Consider the following 24,081-nt stretch of genomic DNA (forward strand, 5'->3'; position numbering starts at 1 on the left):
AGATGAACACACTTCTTCTAGACCAGACATGAGGCAACTTCATCAGTAATTCCCCACCCGGGTCCAATAAGGTCAATCAATGTAGGCTTCCAGCTCGAAGCTGTCACCTCTCCACTGGAAACCTGCAGGTCATTCCCTCCTGACTGGGGAAATGTTAAAGCTGCACAGGCTCCTGCCTACACTGTGATAGTATCAGCCAGCCAGCCTGCCCAAACAGGCCAGTGTCTGAACTCCACTTTCTCTCCAAACTGACTATGAACAGTGTACATTCCAGCACTTATAAGCTGTCACACAGCTCTTTCGAAGAAGCACATTGCAGAGGGTGGGGGCACTTGTGCATGCCACTATGAGGTGGGGCAAATGGGAAGGCAGACTTAGAACAGCTTCTGGAATGTAACTGAGGATGCTTAGTACAAACCAAGCAGCAAATTGAGGGGAGGAGAGGGACCTGTCTGCTTCCCTCCCCTCCACATACACACACACATCACCCCTTTCCAGGAACTACTAAGGCACTTGAAAACTCTAATTTTTTGGCACATAACTTAGCAATTAGCTGACAGGAGCACTGTATCTAGGTCCTATAAAATTATTAATTCTACTCCATGTTCTGTCATCTTGTGACATGTCACTTAAGGGACACTGGCTAGGCATACATTTTTAATGTGCATTCTTCCTTACTAACTCTGTAAAGAGAAAGAGCCACTGTCAGGACTCCTGGGCTCCATCTAAACTCTGGAAGAGGACTGGGGTCTAGAGAGTTACAGCAGGGGGCAGACACATTTGGGTTCTATATAAGAACATCAGACTAGCCATACTGGGTTAGACTGATGGTCCATCTGGCCCAGTATCCAGTCTTCCAACAGTGGCCAATGCCAGGTGCTTCAAAAGGAATGAACAGAAGAGGCAATCATCAAGTGATCTATCTCCTGTCATCCATTCCCAGCTTCTGGCAAGCAAAGGCTAAAGGCACCATTCCTGCTCATCCTGACTAGTAGTCATTGATGGACCTATCCTTTTTAAACTTACTTTGTTCTTATTGGAACCCTGTTCTAGTTTGGGCCTTTCAACTATCTCCTGGCAATGAGTTTCACAGGTTGACCATTAAGAAATAATGTCTTTTGTTTGTTTTAAATCTGCTGCCTATCAATTTAATTGGTAACCTTGTGTTGTTAGTGAAGAAGCAAACAACATTTATTTATTCAGTGTTTCCACACCATTCATAACCTTCTAGACCTCTAACATATCCCCAACCTTTTAGTCATTTATTTTCCAATATGAAAATTCCCAGTCTTTTTAATCTCTCCTTATATGGAAGCTGTTCCTTACCCCTAATCATTTCTGTAGTCATTCTCTATACCTTTTCCAAATCGAATATATATCTTTTTTTTTAGATGAGGTGACCCAGATCTGCATACAGCATTCAAAATGTGGGCATACTATGACTTTCTACAGAGGCAATATGATATTTTTTCATGTGCATTACTTTGCATTTATCAACATTGAATTCCATATACCATTGTGTTGCCCAGTCACCCAATTATGTGAGATTCCTTTGTAATACTTTGCAGACAGCTTTGGAATTAACTCTTTTAAGTAATAATTGTGTATCATCTGCAAATTTTGTCACCTCATCATTTACCCCTTTCTCAAGATCATTTATGAATCAGTTGAACAGCACTTGGTCTCAATACAGACCCCCTGAAACGCATCACTATTTATTCCTACCCTTTGTTTCCTATCTTTTTTTAGTGGAGTACCTCGCAAAGTTTTCATAACCATCTAATAATCCTTTAATTACGTGAATGACAAACCTTTTGTTATCTTAATCACCCTACTTCCCTCCATTTATAAACAAACTCCCTACCCCAAAGGCAAAGATGGGAACAGTACAAACTCTGTTGTGTTTAAAAGCTGCCTCGGGGGCTAAGGCATACACTTTAAACAAAATTCAGGTATGAAATTCAAGAGTTCAAACTTCAGCCCCCTTCAGGGAGCTAGAGACCTCTCCCCCCCCCCCCCCCCCCACGTCTTTTAAATGGCACTCATAATTATATATGTAGCCCAAGGTCCAGTGTGCTTCAACAGCAGCCCTGGGAACTACAAGTTGTGGACTACAAACTGCAGCATGTTGGGAGAACTTCCTGCTAGGATGTGCGCTCTGTCCCCAGCAGGAACTGAGCAGGGACTGACTAGAAGCAGCATACAGGGTGCATGCAGAGAGGAGGGGCTGCTGAACTGTGATCCTGTTCTATATTTTTTTACAGGTAGGACCAAAAATAGCTATAGAGCACTCTGAGAGGAGTTTAAGTGATACAAAGGGAGAACATGGACTTGTTGTTGTGGGGCTTCGTTACTGTGGGAGTTGGAACATGTTGTAAGGGGGCTGTGTTGTGTGCTGCAATCTCTGCCCCCAGCAGGGTCTCCGCAGGGACTGTGCTAGAAGCAGCATGCTAGCTGCATGCAGAGAGGAGGAACTCCTGAACTGTGATCCTGTTCTCTGTTTTTTACAGAATAAAGCCTGTCCCTGGTGGTTTGTCTGAGTGTGTCTGGTCTGAGGGGCACACCCATTAATACACAATGCAGAGCACACCAAGGACCCTCAGGCCTAACCTCCCATAGTTGTGTAAGAAGTCACACGGCTTCCCTATGCTGAATAACCTCACACTGGGCTAGTGAACAGGAGGGGTTACATATATAAATGATACATTTATTGCAATGGACCCTAAAGATACCTTATTAAATTAAGTTTAAGTATCTCAATTTAAGGATTCAAACATCAAGGGGGGCTACAAGCCCTTCTAACCACCCAATAAATGGCACCCCTGGTAAGAGACTCTACAGCCATGCTAAAACCCTAGCTTTAGCCTTGGTCTCTGGCAGCTATCAATCCTTCAAAGCCCATAGCTTGATTTGCACTGTAGTTAGACCTTCTTAGCTGTCTCAGATTCAGAACCAGAAAGTAAGCCTGGAAGTTCAGCTCTATCTACAGCTCAGGCCTTTGATCTACCAGTCTCCCCTTTGAATGACTAGATCAGTAGCTCCCAACTTGTGGTCCGTGGACCCCAGGGGGTCCACAAGGTCACTGCAGGGGATCTGTGGAAAGTTTTTAAAAGTAAGGATCAGGCCACTGTGGCGGGCCTGATGTTTATTTTTTTCCCCTTTTCTTCTCCCTCTGCCCCCGGAGCTTGGGGGGTGGGGAGCAGCAGCTGTGCATGCCAGGACACAGCTTGCTTTTAATCGTGTTCTCCAGAAGCTAAGGGAGTGTAGGAAAAATGCTTGCATGCCTCTCACACCTGGCTGGTGCATGAGAGGCATGCACTGGATGCAAGCACTTTCCCTTCACTCCCTTAGCATCAGGGTGTGACAGACCAGGCCGTATCTGGGCACAGCTGAGGGCGTCCGCTCAGGGCGAATTGCTCAAATCCGGGGCTCCTTACAGCCCCCAGACTGGTGACCTCTCCAAACAGGCCACAAACCAGTCCCACAGAGCGCTTCAGCAGCCTGCCTGAAGCATCACGAGCAAAACCCCTCCAACACCCCAGCAGTATCCGTGCCCCTGATGGCTCCAGGCCTCATACACAGGTGGGGGGTCCTAGCACCCAATCCCACCTACCCCGAACAAGTTCTGTCCGGTTCCAAGAAACCAGCCACAGATCCCCGGTCAATTTACCCTCTGGACCTTACTCACAAATCACGCTGGGCCAATCCTTTAGCATCTAACATCTAAAAGTTTATTATTACAAGAAAGAAAAGCATGAGAGTAAGGTTGTTAAAGAATAGTACGTTACATGCACCGAATCTCCCAGTTCTCGATGCAGGCTGTAGCAGAGATGTTACAGCTGCTGGTTTAAAAGTCCTTGTTGCACATCCTAGAATCAGGATGGGTTCACAGGTCTTTCCAGCTCTTCGATCCCTGCAATACTGCCTCTGGGATGAAGTGCTGAGCTGAGAACCAAGATGGAGACCACCACATGGCCTCTTTATACCTCCTTCCTGGTCTCTTCTTGGCTACAGCAGGTCACCTGGTCCCTGGCTTATTCCTGTGTTCACTGCTGGTAGAATTTAGGTATGAGTCACCACTCATTCTTTAGGTGTGTCCTTGGCCCATTGAGTGCCATTGTCCCACAAGGCCTCACTGATTAGCATGTCCATAGGCCGAGCTCTGCCCACTGCTCAACCACATGCAGAGAAATATTCAGTATCTACACAGATTCCTAACTACACACACAGACATTATACAATCATATGACTAGTGTACATAGGATCAGCAGACAGTAAGCTTCTATTCAATACCTCACATGGCCCCTTCTATACCATTCTTGGGGCCAACACCCCCAGCTACGGGTGCATCAGTGATCTGGCTGCTCTCCTCAAGACCCAGTAATGTGACACAGGGGAACAGGATCAAAAGCAAGCCGCGTCCTAGCAAGCATGGCTTCTGCCCCCGCCATGACCCCCACATATTCTTCCCCCCACGCTCCTAAACAGCAGAATGTCAGGGACAGGACATCTCAGCAAGGATATCCACCAACAGCAAGAGACGATGAAGCTACGAAATAACCTTTTTTCAACATATGTGCCTTTCCACACTGCATGAGTTTTTGCTGGAAATCAATGCAATTACAGTTGGTGGAACCAGCATTAGCTTCTGCTGAGCTTTCAGAGCAGGTAAGTACAGCACAGACTGCAGGCTACAGAGCCTGGGGGATCTGTTTCCACAAATAATTGCATTTTTAGGAAAGAAGCTAGAAGAACATTATGATGGTGTCAGGGGACATCTTCATTTGCCCTTCCTTCCCTCCCAAAACAAAGGTGCTGGAACAATTTGTATAGTGGTGGTGTTGGTACGTAACTCCAGCTGCATAGAATAAATAGCTGGAGTTGGCTTATCTTAAGCTGAGCTTGGCAACATCCTCACAGTGGGAAGCTGACAGAAGCAAATGCTCCCATCAGCTTCCCTTAGTCCTCATAGGAGTACCACCACAGGCTTGCAGGGGTGCCCTCTGAGTTCAATTTAGTGAGTTTTAATTAATTCGCTAAACCAATTCCAGAAAATTGTTTGTGACAGCAGTGATCTTCCTTTCAGGCTATGTCTAGACTGCAGAGTTTTTCTAGGATACGAGAGGTATCCTGGAAAAACTCTGCCGTGTCCAGGGAACATGTCTGCTTTTTTGGAAGTTTCCGAAAAAGTGGGTGCGTTCTTTTGGTATCCCTGCATTCCTCATTTTATGAGGAATAAGGGATGTTCCGAAAGATGATTTTTTTCTGACATTTGGTCCCATGTAGATGGGCCAAATGTCAGAAAAGCCTCTTCTGAAAAAACTATCAGAAAAAGCTGAAAAAACCCCTGCAGTGTAGATATAGCCTTAGTGTGGACAAAACCTGAGTGGTTTCTAGTCACATGATCCTTTTAATCTAGGAGGAGTAAACCACACACACTCTAGGCAAGCACACTAAGGAAACTCTGAAGTGGGGGTGGGGGAACACCTGATTTCCCCCACTACTCTCCTATACTCTTTTCTTATAAACCATTTCAATCTGGCTTTCAGAAAGAATTTTCTTTAAAAAAATGCAGCTATGAAACGGATATGTTCCCATAAATTCAATTGGATAGAAGCCTATGTTTGTGGTACCTTCATCTCTACTAACTATATTTCAAGAGTAAAAACTGAAAGGAAATGAGACTTTGTGAATAAAGCTCTAGCTCAATAGTTCCCAACCTTTTCGAGCATACGGATCCCTTTCTATTAAAATTTCACAGACCCCCCTTCCCTGGGGGAGAAAAAAAAAAGAAAAGGAAAGAAAAAGAAAAGGTGATGGGCCTGATCCTTATTTTTAAACTTTCCACAGACCCCCTGGAGTACTGCCGCAAATCACCAGGGATCCATGGACTAAAGGTTGGGAACCAGTGCTCTAGCTTTACAGACAAGTTTAAAGCTCAGCCATTTCAGTTCATCAATAAAAATGTCCTTTTTTAAAAATAAGCACAAAAAAGTCAGTGTTCACGCTCAGAACACAAATGAAGAGACAGATCAAGCATAAAAGCTTCAACCCTAAGTGAGAACTGGAGAAACTTCTGAGTAACTGAAGTCAGCAACTTAGTTATATCAGGACTTGCAGTTACAGAGCATGCCACAACACAACTGCTATAATTAAATAGGAAAAGAACATGCTAGAGCTCTGAATAAGCAAGCAGCATGTTTTGTAAGTTTCTGTTCTGAAAGGCATTGGCCTGACAGGAGCCTTTCTGAGGAAGAAGCATAGGTAGACCTGCCTGAACTGATTCAGTAACAAGCCTGAACAATTTACATATGTAAGTTTAAATTTAATGTCCCTTCCATACAAACCACCCCCACAGATCCATCAGTCCTCTCTTTCCAATAGTCTACCAATTCTTTCCTCCCTCTTTTAGTTATTTTCCCTATCAGCTCTCATCCCTCCCTCCAGTTGTGTGCCCACCCCATCAGTCTGTTAGTTCCCTTTTGGTGTCTCCCCCCCCCCCCCCCAGATCCCAAGCAGTGTCATGCTGCTCCTGCTCTGCCTTGGAGCTGCCCTCCTAGGACCCTCCTGCTTGCTGTGCAGGGGAGGAGCGCTGACGTCAGGGTGTCCCTCCTCTCCCCTCACCCTGCTTCTGTACCCTATCACCACATAGAGAGAAGGGGATGGAAGGAGCTTGGCAATGCAAATCTCTGTCACTCTCACACATTATGGCTATATCTACACTTGCACCCTCTTTTGAGAGGGATGCAAATGAAGACATTCAAAATTGCAAATGAAGCCAGGATTTAAATATCCCACATTTCATCTGCATATTCACGTTATGGCACTATTTCAAAATAACAGACGCTGTTAAGACACAGTTATTTCGAGAAAAAAGCCTTCTCTCGAAATAACTGGTAAACCTTATTGTATGAGGAATAAGGTTTATTTCAAGAGAAAGGTTTTCTCTCAAAATAACCGCATCTTAACAGTGTCTGTTATTTCGAAGTAGCACCATAATGCGAATATGCAAATGAAGTGCAGGGTATTTAAATCTCAGCTTAAAGGCATTCGAAATTGCAAATTATTTGCATCCCTCTCTCAAAAGAGAGTGCAAGCGTAGACATACCGTGTGTGTGTGTGTGTGTGTGTGTCTCACAAACACATACTGTCCTTCACTCATCTCCTGACTCAACACATACGTGGGGGGTTGTTACTTCTTTTACTGCTTGCAAAATGTGTTGTTTTTGACTGGTCTGTGCATTTTCATAATTTTCATTTCTCTCTTACGCTTAAATTTAATTATTTGAGAAGTGAGCTCTAAAATGCATAGCCTGTCATGGCTGGAGTCATTATTCCTATGGTAACTGCTGCTCCTGGAAGTGGCTGGCATGTCTCTGAAGTCCCTGATAAAGGCAGAGCAGAGGGTCTCCACATACTGTCCTTGCCTGCAGAGACCACACTCCTGCAGCGCCCATTGATCAGTAATGGGGAACCATGGCCAGTAGAAGCTGTGGGCTCAGTGCCTGTAGATGAGGAGCAGTACATGGTGCCATGGAGCCATTGCTGTACATGCCAGCTGCTTTCAGGGTGGTGCAGGGCCAGGGCAGGAGTAAACCTGCCTTAACTCCACTGCTCCACCACCCAGAAACAGTCTCAGTTAAACGGTGCCCAGCCAGAGCCACATGCAATTAATAACTTCCTTCAGCTTGCACTTTGAAACCCCTCTTGGACCCCAGTCCCCCAGCCTGGTGAAAGTGAGTGAGGATGGGGGACAAAAAGGAGATGGAGTGAGCAGAGTAAGGCCTCAGGAAGGGGTGATCAGGAGACCACTGCCTTAGAGCAGGATTTATAAGTTATTAGTCTTTCAACTTACAAAGACTCTTTTATATCTTCCCATCTTTCTTACTAAGATGCTCTTCACCTGGATGAATTTTAGCAGTCTCCATCAGTGATTCTCAAACTGTGGGTCAACCCCATTTTAATGGGGTCACCAGGGCTGATATTGGACATGCTGGACCCCGGGGCAAAAGCCCCAGTCCTTGTTGGCAGAGCTCAGGGTTACAGACCAAGCTCTTGAGTTTCGGCTTTGTCCCCACCCAGGACAGTGGTGTTCAGGTATGCTCAGAGTTCAGTCCCCTCTCCTGGGGTCATGCAGTAACTTTTTTTTGTCAGAAGAGGTCGTGGTGCAACGAAGCTTGAGAACCATTGGTCAGAATCATTAATGAGCATTCAGGGATATACAGACTGAATATATTATGCTGGCATGCCTTTGCTTTTCCCTTCCAAGGGAAAAAAGTTTTTCCCAAACAGTACTAAGCTGTTTGCAGTCTTTATACTGTGGGACAAAATAGTTTACAAAATGCACTCAAGTTGTAAATATTCGTTTATTTGCATACCCATGTTTGATGAACAGGTATTATTTTTGCTTAAGTTTATCCATAGGATTAATATCATATGGAGTAGGTTATGAAAAAAGTGCAGAAATTTTCATGAGCTACACATTAAAGTACACAACAGAAATTAAAATCTACTTGCATAAAAAACAAAAGCACATTTATCTCTACCATAATATTGCACATTCTGATAAGGTTTCACAAATTACTGGCTTTTCATAAAGACAGAATATGAGGTATTAGTCAATTTATAAATAAAGTAGACAAAGAATGAAAGAGAAAGCACATAAAACAACAAAAATCCTTTCTAAAGCTTATAGGCAAGTGAAATTTAACAAAAAGATTATACTGACAGTCACGGGAAGTTTAGCAGGACAAGTGAGGATGTAGCTGAGGAACAGAAGGTGAGAACTGAAGGGCAAAATCACTTCCTCGTAATAGGACTTTAGGACACCGCAACTTACAGAAGACTGCACTCAATTTGCTTGATCTACAGGAAAAGTAAGTTTTCATATACACTAAGTTAAATGTATTTTTGAACATTAGTTGTTACAATTGACAATTCTCAGTTGTGGGTGGTGGCCATCTTACTAAAAAGATACAGTCTGGTATAGTGGATGCATGGAAATCCAGACAGTCCTATAACAATACTCAAAGAAAACCTTTAAGGATTGACAGATATCTATTAAGCTGATGCTCAAATACTGAGGGTTGACTTGTGGACTTCATAGCTGACAGTATAACAAGTGACAAATTTAGCATGTCATCACTAAAGCAGACTCAATTGCCAAATGCGATTAAAACAAATATCACAAGAAGTCTAACTTTCCATTTTGCTGTTTTATTCCCTTCGAGAAGAGTTCACCTTTCAAGCTGTGAAGCTGACACATTTCATTCTTTTAAATGAAAGAATCTGCAATGTGAAGTTTGTAGCTCTATTTATACAAAAGTGTACTTGTTTGACCTACAAGTCACATCAGGCAGAGGGATCTAATTTTATTTAGTTTTAGATTCTCATATTTAGTTTCTAGGCTCCAGGACATTATCTACAAAGACTTACACATGTACGCAACTTTACATACATAAGTAATTCCACTGGAGTCAACATATGCTGAGAGTTATGCTCATGCTAAAGTCTTTACAGGCTTGAGATCAATTTCAAGACATTTAATATTTTTTTTAATTTCCAAACTCTGGGACATAGTTCCTTATATGGTACATTACACTATTTTACAGATGTTCTATGTTCACATTTCTAGAACTGCTCATGCAAGTTAAAAGGCAGATTAACTAAATTTGCACTGCTGTAATGTGTACAAGTTATACATAGTTCCCATAACTTAGTCTACAGCAGCTGAATACTGCAAGTTCAATCTATAAAAATAAAACTTCCTATTTTTTTTTTAAATTAAGTGCAAACACTTCACAATAAGGGAGTTTAACTCACCTGTAGCCATACATGCATCAGTAACTCAAACATCCTGCCAGGAGTATAAACAAAAGTCACATTAAGACTCCTCATATGTTAAAGATTGAAATACATTTCAATTTAGTAAAAATTTATCTTGTTTTATCATACAGGGTTTATTTCCTCTCTCTCGGCCTTTCTAGACAGATGAGGTATTCATCTCCCATTTTGCTGCATGCTGTTTCAACTGCAAAAATTAGTTTAATTAGAACTTTACTGCAATTAAGTGAAATATTTTAATAGTTTCAGACAGTTCCATATTAGCACTAATGAAGAAAACCATCAAGGTGATGAAACAGGAAGAGAAAATATGGAAGAAAAAGGAAGTGTTATTGTCCAGAACAGTCTGTGTATGTAGTAACCATGTTTCCTCGGCGCTGAGTGACAGTCCTACAATGCTTGCTAGATCCATGGAATCTGCTGTCAGTTCGCACAGTGTGCTGGTGTGCACTGTCGAAACCACTGAATGAAAACATTTTTTCCATATCTTCAAACACATCATCAAACAGTCCACCTCCAAAGGAGAAATCTTGGAAAGAACGTCTTTGTCTGCTGTGAGCCTCCCGATGACTCCGGAAGTGATTTTCAAAATGCTTCTTTGATCGCGGGTTTTGCTTTTGACCAAAAAAGTCAAAATCTTTGAACAAGTCATCAAAGTTGAAATTAAATGATTGTTGAAATGGGCTTCCATTATTTCCTTGTCCTCCACCATAGCCAAACTGGTCATATTCTTTTCGTTTATTCTCATCCGATAATGTTTCATAAGCTGTTGAAGTATTGCAATGAGAAATTAGGTCAGAATTTCACATATAGTCAGATTTAAATTTTCCTGTCAAAAAACACATTTACTTTCTTCCTCAAACTGCAAGCACATCAGCAATCAGAAACTGTGAAAGTGATACTTTATACATGTACTGAAATTAAGCCACAACTTTACTAAATGTTCAAAATAAGCTCAGGTATGCTCATTCAAGTAAACAGATAAAATGTGTTCTCTAATTTTATTCCTATAGACTACATACTATTTAAATAAATTAATATTTTTACAGTCAGGCACTAAAAACTGCAGTAGTTAAATATTTTCTTTCAAATGGCAGTGAAATAGGCAGAATATTAGAAGATATGGCAAGCCAAGCTTTTTCTCCTCCTTTTAAACTGTTTAACACATTCCTCTCCAGAAACCCTCATTCTGTGATGGGTTTCAAATACACTTTCCATTTAATAGTTTTCAAATCAGTGGGAACAAACTTTGTTGCAGATGTATTGCAACTTAGGAATGCTAAAGAGGTAACCAGTTAATCTAGCCACAGGCGGATGTGGAGGGGGGGGGGAGGGGCGCTGCTCCAGCTTAGCTGGGCTTGCTGCATCATGCTGAGCACTGCTCAGATTGAACCTCTCTAGTCTGGCACGCTTGACACCTGACTGGTGCCAAACAACAGAATTTGCCCAACGGCAGGTGGTCAATATTGTGTAGCATCATTACTAACACTTCCACTGCTTTCTGGGCTCTTAAAAGACATTTAGGGGTAAATTAGAGCTACAATTCAGCACAGAACACCAAGAGTCAGGACTGGTGGCTGTAAACAAACTTTATGGGTCAGCAGGAAACTTCACCACACACAATGTAAGTGGACATCTGGCTATCAAAAATCATGTGGAATCACGGATGTTGCCAGACCAGAGAGTGAAAGACTAGAGAGATTCAACCTGTATTTCTTCACAACAAAATACTGTACTTTAATGTGTGCCATGCCTAGTTAGGATATCTTCAACCATATTTCTGTTCCTCTATTTGTTAGTTTTTTTAAAGCACTTTCAAATACTCTATACAAAGAAAATTCTAATTCTGTTAAAAGGAAGTGTGACTTGGGCCATTACAATGCATTGTTTTATCATGGTGACATTCAGTCCTGTACACAAAACAAATAATCAACAGTAGCATCAACAAAATATCGAAGGAGGAGCTGCAATTACATTTTATGGTTTTATATATTAATACTGAAAAGGTTACATTTATGACACACATACTTAACACCCCCTTAAATACTTGTATAATGTACATTACCTTCTGCAATTTCTCTGAATTTTGCTTCTGCACCAGGACTCTTATTTTTGTCTGGGTGGTACTTCATGGCCAGTTTGTGAAATGCCTTTTTGATCTGGCGGTCAGATGCATTTTTTGGAACTCCTAAAATGTCATAGTAGTTTTCTGTAGCCAATATCAATTCAGTTATCATTAAAATGCAGAGCGCAAAGGTGAAGACAGACTGTGTGGTAGCCATTTTTGAAGCACCTAGAAAGACAGAAAAATACTTGAATACAAATTATTGCAATTTTTTGCTATGGCATTATACAGGAACTTAAGACAACTCAATTGCATCTATTCTGATGCAAACTGGTAAATCTATAATGTTTAAACATAGAAACCATGCAGCAATAAAAGATGGAAGTGTTTAATTTTCACAGGAAAATCTCCCTTTTGCAGAGTTTTCAGTATGTAGTATAGGGATGTTAAGTACTGGGTAACTGACTAATCGAATAGTTGATGCATTTTGCATCAACTATTCGATTACTCAATAGGGCATCTCCACCTTTGAAGTGTAACAGCACTACACTTCAAAGGTGAAAGCGTCACATGGAGCCCAGGGTCAGCTGGAGTCCCCAGCTAACCCTGAGCTCCACACAGCGCTGCCGTTTTGAAGTACCTCCTGTTCCTGCCCCCTACTGCCTCTATCTGATAGAGGCAGCAAAGGGGAAGGAGGGAAATGACTAGTCAACTATTCAACAAGCATTTACTTATCAGATAGTCGACTAGTCCTTCATATTCCTAATGCAGTATGATGATGCAGTTTTAACTCTCTCCACATCTAGCTGTCACTTGCAACACAGTTTCTTCTTATGTTCACACATACACTTGCCTCATCCACCCCAAAGTCCTGGTCCTAATATCTGGGCTTCACTAACTAGCCATTTTCACTGCAAGGCCCAGTATCTGCTTTCTGTACTTTGTCCAAAAGTTACATATACCAGATAACGAGCAGCAGCATTTGAAAGAAACTGAAATGAGCTGTACTGTACTAAAGCTAGGTTGTGAAACATTAAGTAGAAAGCTCAGGAACACACAGAGCTGCTTCAAGAGTCTAGTGCCAACCTCCAATAAAGAGGAAAGAGTCTACAAGAATGCAGCAAGAGACTACGTGCCACAGAATCCTATTACAAAGTACAGGTTTCTCCTTTCTTGGTGAATGAAAACACAGGATGGCCATGGTGTTCATTAAATTTTAATTGCAGTTTTGATGACTTAAAAATCTACAACATAATTGATACAAAAAAGTTAGAATCAGTATAGAATCAGTATCGCTGAAAGTTGAATGTGTAAGCCTCCCACATACCAATAAGAGAATTAAGTGCTTGAAATTCACTCTGGGTTGAAAGCTTTCCACAAGATCCAAGACAGTTATAGAACACAAGATCATAGACTAGCACTGGGGAACTTTCAAGCATGGCATTTTTGAAAATTAAAATAGTTGATCAATTTATCAGATAGCTGAGAATTGTACAATTTATAAGAGATAATGATAAAAACTTTGGATTAAAAAACACATGAGTGCCAGGTTAAGGAAAAGTTGATCAATAAATCTGTACACGACACACATCCGTCATTTAAAAAGAAAAACTTGATGTTAAGCAGACAGTACCAATTACAAGCCAGGCACATACTATATTCAATTAGTCAATATACTAAGAATCTTTTCTAGAAGAAACTTTACTATCTAATACTTGGAAGCTGCTTTTTATTGCAAGGAACATTCAAGATACGTAGTGGGCATGTAAAATGCCCAAAAGATAATTTTGGACATCACCCAACCTGCAGAATGCCAGGGGATTGTACGACGCATACTACAAAAATAATATAATCTCAGTACAGGATTAGTTGAAAAAACAGATAGTCATTCCCAAGGGAACTAATGTGACTAACTCAGTCAGAGGAACACTTTAAATGTTTCCTGCCTGTTTACCCTTCATAGGTATGGACCTCTGGTTTTTCATCTCAGGCCCATAAAACAGAAATTATTTTCTTGAGCACAATCACTTCAGTTAACCCCAGTTTGCAACTACAGTCTATAACCCTGACAACATCTTGAACCCCAAGCTTCCTATACTGTTTGGCTACGTCTACACTGCAGGCTTTTTGCGCAAGAACTCTTGCGCAAAAGGTCTTCCACAAGAGCACGTCCACACTGCCATGTGCCTTTGCGCAAGAGCATCCATGGCAGTGTGGACGCTCTCTTGTGCAAGAAAGCTCTGATGGCCATTTTAGCCATATGGGTTTCTTGCGCACGAAATTCATGTTGCCTGTCTACACTGCCCTCTTGTGGAAGAGCTCTTGCACAAGAGGGCTTATTCCTTGTGGGAAAAATGAATTATCTTCCGGAAGAAGACCTTCTTTTCCGACGCTGTACTGTAAATTTACTTGCGCAAGAACGCGCATGCAGTGTAGACACCTAGCAAGTTTTTGCGCAAAAAAAGCCTGCAGTGTAGACTTAATCTCCATGTACAACTTTAAGACCACCACCACTATATTGCTCAGATAAAATCCTTTCTCCTCCCTCCCCTACACTTACACCTCAGTTTCTGGCTGCATATGTGATAAGTGAAGCAGTGTTGTACACCTGCTGGCTTTGGGAAAGCTGATTTTGTTTTATAAGTCTGTTGAAGAAGAAATTTTAGTGATACAGGTGTTAAGAGGTGATTGGGCAAACAGTTTTAGTGGATCTGGCCCATCTCTAAATACTTCCACTGGCTTCTTATTCATTGTAGTATCCTTTTCAACCCCACCACCCACCCACCCACTTATTTTGAGAGAATGGAACAGACTGTGCTCACCAGCTGGCCCCAGGCTGCACGTGGCATTTCAAAGCAACAGTGCCATGGGGAGCCCGGGATCTGGCCCCAGACTCCACGAGGTGCTGCCGCTTTGAAGTACCCCCTCTTCTTCCCCCCCACTTGCTGCCTCTTTCTGTGAGCTAGTCCTTCACATTCCTACCAGAAATCACTTCTGCAGCTCCCGTAAACTGCTGTGAACTACCTACCCTCTTGCTTTACCCATGCCTCTGAATCTTTTCACTCCACATAAGCTTCTCAACTTCTATTACTTGTATGCTAGTATTACCACCAGATGAATTAATTTCAATTATTTTGCACTACTCTTTCCCTCAGAATGGTTTTATACTACATTTTGCTGTATATAATTTGTATATAAATACAGTACTGAAATGCTACCATATTTTAAAAGAAAGCCCAGTTCACATTAAATTGATTATTCTTCAAATTGTTTTAGACAAAGCTCCTGAAAACATTTCTAACAAGACAAACTTTATACAAAGATCAGCGTGTTTCAACATGCCTGTGCTATTCAAACCAATTTTATTTACACAAAATCAATGTTGAAAATAGCAAATGTTTAAAAGTATTTTAATTGACAAAAAAAAGATCACAAAAGATTATCAAATCTTGTATATTAGCTCTATTAATAGCTGAACGTATGTTTTCTTTAATATGAATTAGCTAACCTGGAATTATGTCACAGATATATCTTTATTAAGCTGCTGTTAGTATCAGTACCTTTATCATAATAACCATTAAAAAACCCACTTGTTACTATTTATATTCTACATACCTTTCCTTTCTTTCAGTTTGGAAACTGAAAGACAGATAAGTTTCACTTTTCGATTCTCACGTACTAGTGATCAAAATGCTATCATGTCTGGCTGAAAACATTACGTAGGAGTGTTGAGTACAGTTTTAAGAATTTCTAGTGTTACCTTTAAAATATTTTTTCTTTTAAAAACCCTTAAGGGACTGAAGGGACATGGAGAACAAACTCTCTTGTACGGTTTATAAAAAAAAATGTGTGATTTTGAACAAGATTTAACAAGAGAACATGGCTTTTTACCGGGGCTCAACAAACAATTAGGGAACTTAAGGACAGTGTTTAAATCCTTGTTGAATGGTAAATATTTCAGCAACAGCATTATTCTGGTTATAACTTTTAATTGTATTTTCTTTCAAACAGGCAAAAGAACATTCAGTGTTAATTTTCAATCTATAGTTAAATGTTTGCCCAACATTTCTATCATCTTCCTATGAACGTTTATCCATTTCAAGACAACCAAATACAGTAGTACAAATTCCTTAGCCCACCCCCTTTCAAGTAAGTGAATTGGGGGTTTGTAACAAATAGACTCATGGATACGTAAGGCTCGAAGAAACCTCAAGAAGTCTTCAACTTCAACACCCTACTTAGCTAAAGCAGGCCAAACAAATGTAACCATCCCTGGTTGGCATTTGTCAAACCCACTCTTAAACACCTCCGAAGATGGCAATTCCACAACCGCCTTTGGAAATCTAGCACAGAACTTATCTACCTTTAGAAGTAAGAAAATCTCTCTCATTATAACTTAAATCTCACTTGCTACAGATTGAACCTGTTACTTCTTGCCCTACCTGCAGGGGATATGGAGCACAAACCCTCTCTTATGGCTTATAAAGCACTATGTATATAATAGAAATGTTTGAAGAACAGTGCCAGTTACATGCAATTTTAATGCACAAAACAAGTGGAAGAGGAGCTTGACTTTGAGACAGCTCTTACAACCACTAACTGTAGAAGGCTAGAGAAGTTTAAAAACAAAGCTCAATTACAAGAGCATAAAAGGTCTCTTATATAACTCTACCAAGACACTAAGAGCTATACCATAGATTGTGAACATGGAATCAGAGTTTGAGAATGAGATCTTTCCTTCTCTTTAGGGATCACTCTTTTGAAAACTGAAACAAAAGGGAAAGGAATGTAGCAGGTTTAACCCAACTCCAGCAACACAAAACCATTCTATTTTAAGACTTCAATTAATTATAACTGGAAGTTAGTAGGAACAGAATCAATCTCTGAGAGAACTTTTACTGTAGCTAGTATAAAGACCTTACAAATGGAAAAGGCTCTCACTCAACTGTGGTTGCACAGGAAGTTTAAATATAACAGTCTTGCATCTTAATAGTCTCTCCCATGTCCCAGTTCACTATGCTGAGGAGTAAGCTAGAATCCTCTTCAGCCATGCCATTAAGAGGAACCCTAAAGACAACTGTAGTTATACTTGGTCTTTTAATTGCTGATTCCCAACCATAACTTTTATAAAAATAAAATTATGGGGTCTACTATTATCCTGGATAATTCATCACGGAGACAAATGAATAAAGACCGGGAGGGAGGGATATGGCCTTTGCATCAGCCCAAGCTTTTTCACGGCCCTCCCAGCCAAACGAAACCGCGTTCTACTGAACAGCCACGATCGTGTCTAGTCAAAAGGTTAACGCGGTAACCAAACGCCCGGGCGGAGGTGCAGCCCCGCACAGCGATGCAGACGCCCCCGCGCAGAGGGGCGCTCAGCACTTCACACGCCCTCCTCCCGGGGAGAGGCACAAGGCAAGAGAACCCGAGACTGGAGAGACTCGAAACAAACCAGCCCGCCCCAAGGCGCGGAGACATCACAATACCCCACGATCTACCTCCCCCCCCCGGCCCCTCCTACCGTCATACCCCCTCCCCCAACTCCGACCCCCACCCTCAATACAGCTCCCTTCCCCCAACACCAGCCCCTCTGGCCCCAGCGCGCCCCGCGGCAGACGCAGGGGCCCTGTGCCCGCCACTCACCTACGGCAGCCCCGCGCGCCCTTCTGCTCTGGGCGGACTAACGCGGCCGTAACTCAAGACAAGAGAGACTCCTACACGAAACGCTCCACCATTGGCTGCGCGCTCTCACGTGACACCACCGCTTTAGCGCACGTGGAAGGCTGTTGTTACCGCTCGCGAGCCGCATCACTTCCGGTGGAGGGGCGGGCTCGGGCGCCTGGAAGCGGAAGCGGGGCTGCGGCCGGGGCGAGCGCTGAGCGGCTGCCTCGAGCGCTGTGCCTCGGTCTGGGGCGATCCCCGCGCCCCGTTGCCCGCGTGGATGGTTCCTTCCCCGGGCGGGGACCTCCAGCGCCCGCTATGCCCCGATACTGCGCCGCGTCCTGCTGCAAGAACCGGGGGGGCCAGAGCGCCAGGGACCAGCGCAAGCTGAGCTTCTACCCGTGAGTGCCGGGTGGGGGTGGGGGCGGCCCGGAGGCGGGAGGGGACGCTGCGCCGGAGAGAGCAGCGCCAGGGCCCGGTCGCACCCCGTCCTGTGGAGCCCGGCTGGGTCCGTCGCACCGGGAGCGGGGCCTCTCCTTTGCCTGTCCCGCCGGGCGCCCTCGCTCAGCCGGCTCCTCGCCCTCCCCCGGGCCTGGTCAGCGTCCGTGTCTCGCTAGCAGCAGGTAGGAACGTTAAGCGGAGACTGAGCGTTGCGGAAAGCAGCTGCGGAGTGGAAGGGGGCTCGGGGAGCGGGCTGTGTCGGGGGGAGCCCAAGGAGCCTGGGGATCTGGGTGCCCACTGGGATTAAGGAATCCCGTGGGCGCTGCAAAAAGGCTCCAGGTTAGCCACGTCTTCAGCAGGTGCTTCTGCTGAGCTGTGCCAGCCCCTCCCAACCCCACCAGACCTCTACGGTCCCTTTCACGTCCAAAGGATCCCTTGGGACCATTTATACTTTACACTGAACGTAAAGTTGGGGTTTGAGTGTGTATTGTACTTGGCTATATGGCACAAGGAAAGAAATATTTAGGAGATGGGACTGCTAATCTTTTTGGCGTCTTGTGGCTTTTTATTGTTGTTGAGAAATGTAAACAAGTTGGACTGAATGCTAATGCTATTGTATGTGGAAAAGAATGGGGTTTTTTAAGTGATTGCTTTGATAACTGATTCTATGTAAAAATGTTGTTCTGTGAACCAACTTACTAGACAACTTACTAGGAAACCAACATACTAGACAAGTTTTGTGGCTTGGCTTACATAGAGATTAACAAAAATATATAGAGGTGGGTTGTGCCCAAGAAAGCTCATGCTACCATCTATGTTTTTTGTTAGTCTCTAAAGTGCTACAAGACTATTAAGTTTTTCCAGTTACAGACTAGCACGGCTACCCCTCTGAAACTTCAGAAATATGTAGTGTCATGCTCATTGTTTTTGTTTAACTCTCTACATTGTTTCCCATGGGCTATGTCTGTCATTCTGTATAAGAATATTTTTTTAAACGGCTATTAAAATCTTACCAATGTTTGTGCTCTCTTTCTTCTCATTTAATTTGAATAATAAAAATTACCACAGTCAGTTTCCTTTTGTTAACTTTCAGTCTTTCACTTTCTAGATCTTGTGGACCAATCAGTGTTGTTTTATTTTTTTTACAAGGTTAGGAACATGTTTGGGGGAGCCAAAGACAGAAAAAAGGGGGTTTTATATATTTTACAGAATTTCTAGCAGGTGTACATGGCGTTGTTTGGGTCTTTAATTGAAATAATTTTTACAATTAAATGAAAATGTACATGCTTTATTTCAATTGTAAAAATGAAAGCTAGAGTGAGGGTTGGGAGGGGGTAAGAAGAGGCAGGGGTGGGTGACTTAAGGCATGGGGGAGGGGGCTTCAGTGCAGGGAGTGGGGGCCTTAGTGCAGTGGAATGGAGGTGAGAGTGCAGCTCAAGGCAGGTGGGAGGTGCAGGACTCAGGGTAGAGAGCCAGGAGGGAAAGGGGGGTTACAGAAGCCATGAATGGCAGCAAGGGCAGCACTGCTCCACCCGCCGCTCCTACCAGGAGGCTAAAGCAGTCGTCTACAGCCAGTATATCCTCCCAATGGGCAGGGTTGTACTCTCCAAGAAGCAGCTCAACCTGGGAGGGGGAGATGAGGCTCTGCATGCTTGTTGGGTGCATGTTGTGGCTCTCTGGGCTGGTCCTGGTCTCCACCTTTCCCCCTCCAGCCTGCAACTGTTCCAGGAGGGGCCTTGCTTGGGGGCAGTGGCCCTGCTATCTTGCAGCTTGTTTTGAGGCTGGCAGTCTGCAGGCTGGCCCCAACCTCCCCCTGCTCCACCCCCACCCGGCAGCTGGTCAGTGGGATGGGGACAGTGCTTCAGGGGCTAACCCTGGCCTCCAGCAGCTTCCTGCATCCTCTTTGGGGGACTGAGCAGACTCCATGAGCTGCCCCTGGCCTTCAGAGACCCCCCCCACATTCTGCAGGCTGGGGGGGGGAAGGCTCCAGGGGTGGCCCCTGACCTCCAGCAGTTCCCTCTCCCTGCAGATTGTTGGGAAGGGAGGAACCCCTAGCCTGCATTTTCTCTGGGAGGGCCTTGCTTGGCACAGTGGGCCCCTCCATCCTGCAGCCTGTTGGGGGTGTGGGCAAAGCTCTATAGGCTGGTCCCAGCCTCCACTTGCCCCCCAACCCTGCAGCTGGCCTGGGGGGATAGTACTTCAGGGGGTGCCTCCAGAAGACCCCCCCCCCATGTGTCCTGCAGGCTTTGGAGGGGAGAGGAGGAAGCTTTGAGGGCTGACCTCGGGCAGATCATCCACAGGCTGTTTGGGGGTGGGAGGCAGGCTCCAGGGGTTGTCCCTGACCTCCAGCAACCCACCCCCCGCCACGGCCTGTAGGCTGTCTGAGGGAAGTCCCAGACTCTGCACAGAGCGGGAGTGAGGGACAGGCTTTGGGTTTGGGGCAGGTGGGCTCCTTGGCTAGTGGCAGGCAAGATGAAGGAGCCCATCTCTGCTGGCCATTTTTTGTGCTGCAGCTACACCTAGTGGCCACTCTCAGTATCGCGTCCCTCCTCTCTCTGCCCCTCCCTTTCTGGTCCCTCCACTTTCTGCCTCCTCCCTTTCCATGTTATCAAAAACAATCCCATTCCTGGCATGTCCTGTTTTCCAGGCACAGCCAAACCTGACCTCGGTTTAAGTTAGGTAAGAGGAAGCTCCATACCAAATATGGCAGTAGGGATGTTAAATTTCAGTTAACTAATCAATAGTCTATGGGATTTCCATCAACTATTCGATTAGTCTATAGAACTTCCGTGTCCCACCTTTGAAGTGCACAAAAGTCCTCGCTAGGGCTCTTGTACATTTCAAAGTGGAAGCGCCTCATGGAGCCTGGGGATGGTGGGGGACTTCCCGCTGACTCAGGGCTCCATGTGGTGTATCAGCTTTTGAAATGTATGAGAGCCCCACTGGGGCCTCTTGTACATTTCAAAGTTGGCTGCTGCTGCGCTCCTGCCCCCTCTCATGGAGCAGGAGGGAACCGGCTTTTAAGCCAGCTTCCCCCAGCGCACTCTCCTCTTCTCCCCCCCCATCCCTCCTTGCTGCCTCTCTCCGATTAGTCGCTTACATCCCTATTTGACGATCCTAGCTCTTATGATTTAGGAGAAGTTCTTGAACAGGTGGACTCATAGAAAGATGCACTCTAAAATATATCTATAAATTTTTGAACCTATACTAGTAAAAGGGCTTTTTGAACTTAAAAAAAACTCCAAAACCCAGGAACATGCTCAAATAAATTAAGAGAAATATAATTTAAACAATTAAAATGAAATGGGATCCAATCATTTGAAAATTGTTTATTAAAAGAAAATAAGTAGCATATCCTCTTACTTTTCTACTGAAGTAGTTATTCCCAGAGATATCAGTGCAAACCACTGAGCAAAGGGTTCCAGGATCAGTCCATGTTAAAAGGTTTTTAACATCTGTGGAATTCTTGCCATTGAGTTCAGAAGAGACATGAAGGTAATTCCAGGCCCCTCTCTCTATATACATTTTTTTTTTCTTGTGGAACAAGAGTGACATTACCTGTCACTCTGCATCCGCAGCTACTCCCTCCAACCTCAGCTGCATGGCCTCCCCCTCCTTCATGTTCCATGGAGTGGCCAGCCATGCAGCCTCCCCTCCCTCATGTGTGGGGGAGATGCAAGCCATGTTCGTGGGGGCCGGGCCACGGCTTTGGCCCGACCCAGCCACCTAAAGGCTGTGGGGAGAGAGCTGGGCCTGGCTGCAGCCTGGCCTTCCCTGGTGGCCAGGGGGAGAGCCAGGATTGATGAGCGTAGTGAGCAGGGGGCCCAGACCCTTTGTTAATGAGATATATGTTTCATGGTTAGTGGAATTAAACCTTGTGTTTCATGGTAGAAACCTAGAAATGATTCTTGTGTAAGGGAAGACTTAAGAGTGGGGTGCAGAGATTTTATTTGAAAAGCATATGTAACTGATTTTGTTCGAATCTTTTAAACCAGGTTTCCACTTCATGATAAAGAAAGACTTGAGAAATGGTTACGGAATATGAAACGTGACACGTGGACTCCCAGTAAGCACCAACTCCTCTGCAGTGACCATTTTACTCCTGACTCCCTTGATGTGCGATGGGGAATTCGATATTTGAAACATACTGCAATACCAACTATTTTCTCTTTGCCTGATAACCAGGTAATGTGTCCCTTTCTTGCATAGTATAGAACTGTGTTGGCTGGATATTAGTACAGTATATTTTTTCAAAATTATACGTACAAAGTTACACTTATAAAATGTTTCTTTTGTAACTTCAGATTTTGAAATGCAAACACCTGATTCTTCATTTGAAGGTTTACAGTAATAAGCGATGGATACAAAAAGCAAGTGGAAAATTCCGCTATGCAAAAGGAGAAGAGCATGTTTGGCTTAGAATATGAGAAACAAACCAGTTTATCAAAGAGAGGCCATTTGGTGCTTCTATTGTATGTGTCATTGATTTATATGAAGAATTACAAACCTGAAATTGTTTTACAAAACTATATTACACAGATTTAGACTAATACTTGAATATATTTGCATACCATCAGAGAAATGTAGTTAGAAATAAATACATAGATTGTTTGCAAATTACTGGTTTAATCTTAAAGCAATACTTGAAAAATAGTGATTATAAAAAATGGAACACATTAGACAATGAGGAAACTTTTGTGCATTATTTGTACGGTAGTTAAAATGTGTCATTTCTCCTTTAGGAGAAAGGCCTTTCTCAGCACAAGTCACAAGAGGTAAAAACAGAGGATGGGGAAGAAATCAGTGTGCGTGTAGAGTCAAATAATATATCTGCATCATTTGAACCTTGTTCGCCAAAGAAAAATCTCGTAATTGCGGAAAATCTAGATGAAAGAACAGAGGCAATTTGCTTATCAACACTGAGCAAACCTCCACAAAAGAGAGTGCCATTTCAGAACACAGAAAACTTGCAAGCAGGCACCATAATTCTTGATTCATCTGAGCAGCATATTCAACAAACACCTGTTTTAATGGCAGAAACTGTCCACAACATAGACGCAAGTAATGTTCACACATCTGTAGAGAATCTTCTAAGTTGTACAGCTACAGTTTTGCAAGTAACAGACCCTGAATTCCTGGATTCATCCTTAAAATTTAAACATGTGGGTGGACCAGTTACTGACCATCCAGCTGAGAATCCTGATTCCCATATTGCAGTCTGCTCTGTGGAAGTACAGCCAAGTGAAAACACAGTTTTCTTCAGTACAATTACACGAACTATTGAACAGTTTAATGAAAATGAAGAATCTGTCATTGCTATCATTGTACCTGCTGAGTGTGCTGAAGAGCCTTCAATGGTAAGTAGTTCTTTCATGCCTATTAAACAGGAGTTCATAGACATGGAAGAAGTAGAAATTGAAAAATCTGCATATATAAACAATTGTGGTGAAACGGAAGTATTACAAACTGAGCATTCATATTGCAGACAAGACATAGACAGGGATCACCTCTGGCAAAAAATTGCAAAGCTACATTCCAAGATAACACTCCTTGAAAAACAGGAAAGAAAAACTTTAGGTAGGCTCAAATCCCTGGAAGCACTTATTGGACAACTAAAACAGGAAAACCTGCTTTCTGAAGAAAAGCTCAAGATTGTAGAAAATTGTTTCACAACATTTGAAGTGACTATGATACAATAAAATCTTTAAAATGGGTGTTTTAACATGGCGCTTTCAGTCTCTATGATTCTCCTTTATATATGATACCTGGTTTATTTTCATGGTTTATACCACATTCATAACACAAAAATGCTATATAACGGGTGTTCTTGGAAAAAGTTGTATCCTTCTACCAAAGCCCACTGATAAAATATTGCCCATAAACATGAATTATAAATGAGCAAAATAAAGTAACTTTTTAAATAAAATATAAATAGGAGGAACTTTTCCAGATTCAAGTTTCTTTAGAATTTATAAGCTTTACAGTTCAGCAGCACAGTACAAACTGATTGGAAGTCACAGCTGCGTGTGGGGGGGACACCATTTTATAATCAATTTGTCCCAGTTCAC

The 24,081-nt window shown here is 43.2% G+C and overlaps 2 protein-coding genes across 3 annotated transcripts; one reads left to right on the forward strand and one right to left on the reverse strand.

Annotated features, from left to right (window-relative positions):
- Window positions 1-8,347: 8,347 nt before the first annotated feature.
- DNAJB9 (DnaJ heat shock protein family (Hsp40) member B9) lies at window positions 8,348-17,686 on the reverse strand. The gene is made up of 3 exons (XM_075929840.1): window positions 17,555-17,686; window positions 11,909-12,136; window positions 8,348-10,609 (listed from the first exon to the last, which is right to left on the reverse strand). Exons 2-3 carry the CDS (start codon window positions 12,123-12,125, stop codon window positions 10,173-10,175), a joined length of 654 nt encoding a protein of 217 aa, XP_075785955.1. The 5' UTR covers window positions 12,126-12,136; window positions 17,555-17,686; the 3' UTR covers window positions 8,348-10,172.
- A 49-nt stretch (window positions 17,687-17,735) lies between these two features.
- Window positions 17,736-23,739, forward strand: THAP5 (THAP domain containing 5). Of its 2 annotated transcripts, none has more exons than XM_075929824.1 (3): window positions 17,736-17,973; window positions 22,009-22,198; window positions 22,756-23,739. In XM_075929824.1, exons 1-3 carry the CDS (start codon window positions 17,891-17,893, stop codon window positions 23,710-23,712), a joined length of 1,230 nt encoding a protein of 409 aa, XP_075785939.1. In that variant the 5' UTR covers window positions 17,736-17,890; the 3' UTR covers window positions 23,713-23,739. The 2 variants fall into 2 exon arrangements, with proteins under 2 accessions (XP_075785939.1, XP_075785942.1); XM_075929827.1 differs by lacking the exon at window positions 17,736-17,973 and adding an exon at window positions 17,999-18,195.
- The last annotated feature ends 342 nt before the right edge of the window (window positions 23,740-24,081 follow it).

This window comes from Pelodiscus sinensis, chromosome 1, assembly GCF_049634645.1.
Source record: "Pelodiscus sinensis isolate JC-2024 chromosome 1, ASM4963464v1, whole genome shotgun sequence".
Taxonomy (NCBI): Eukaryota; Metazoa; Chordata; order Testudines; family Trionychidae; genus Pelodiscus; species Pelodiscus sinensis.

What these genes read in the sequence shown, in the direction of transcription:
- THAP5 (XM_075929824.1), top strand. Translation starts at nt 17,891, where the DNA reads ATGCCCCGATACTGCGCCGCGTCCTGCTGCAAGAACCGGGGGGGCCAG. An exon ending in CGCAAGCTGAGCTTCTACCC is followed by an intron (nt 17,974 to 22,008) that starts GTGAGTGCCGGG and finishes CTTTTAAACCAG; the next exon opens with GTTTCCACTTCATGATAAAG. An exon ending in TCTCTTTGCCTGATAACCAG is followed by an intron (nt 22,199 to 22,755) that starts GTAATGTGTCCC and finishes TTTCTCCTTTAG; the next exon opens with GAGAAAGGCCTTTCTCAGCA.
- DNAJB9 (XM_075929840.1), bottom strand. Translation starts at nt 12,125, where the DNA reads ATGGCTACCACACAGTCTGTCTTCACCTTTGCGCTCTGCATTTTAATG. An exon ending in ATTCAGAGAAATTGCAGAAG is followed by an intron (nt 10,610 to 11,908) that starts GTAATGTACATT and finishes ATACTTCAACAG; the next exon opens with CTTATGAAACATTATCGGAT.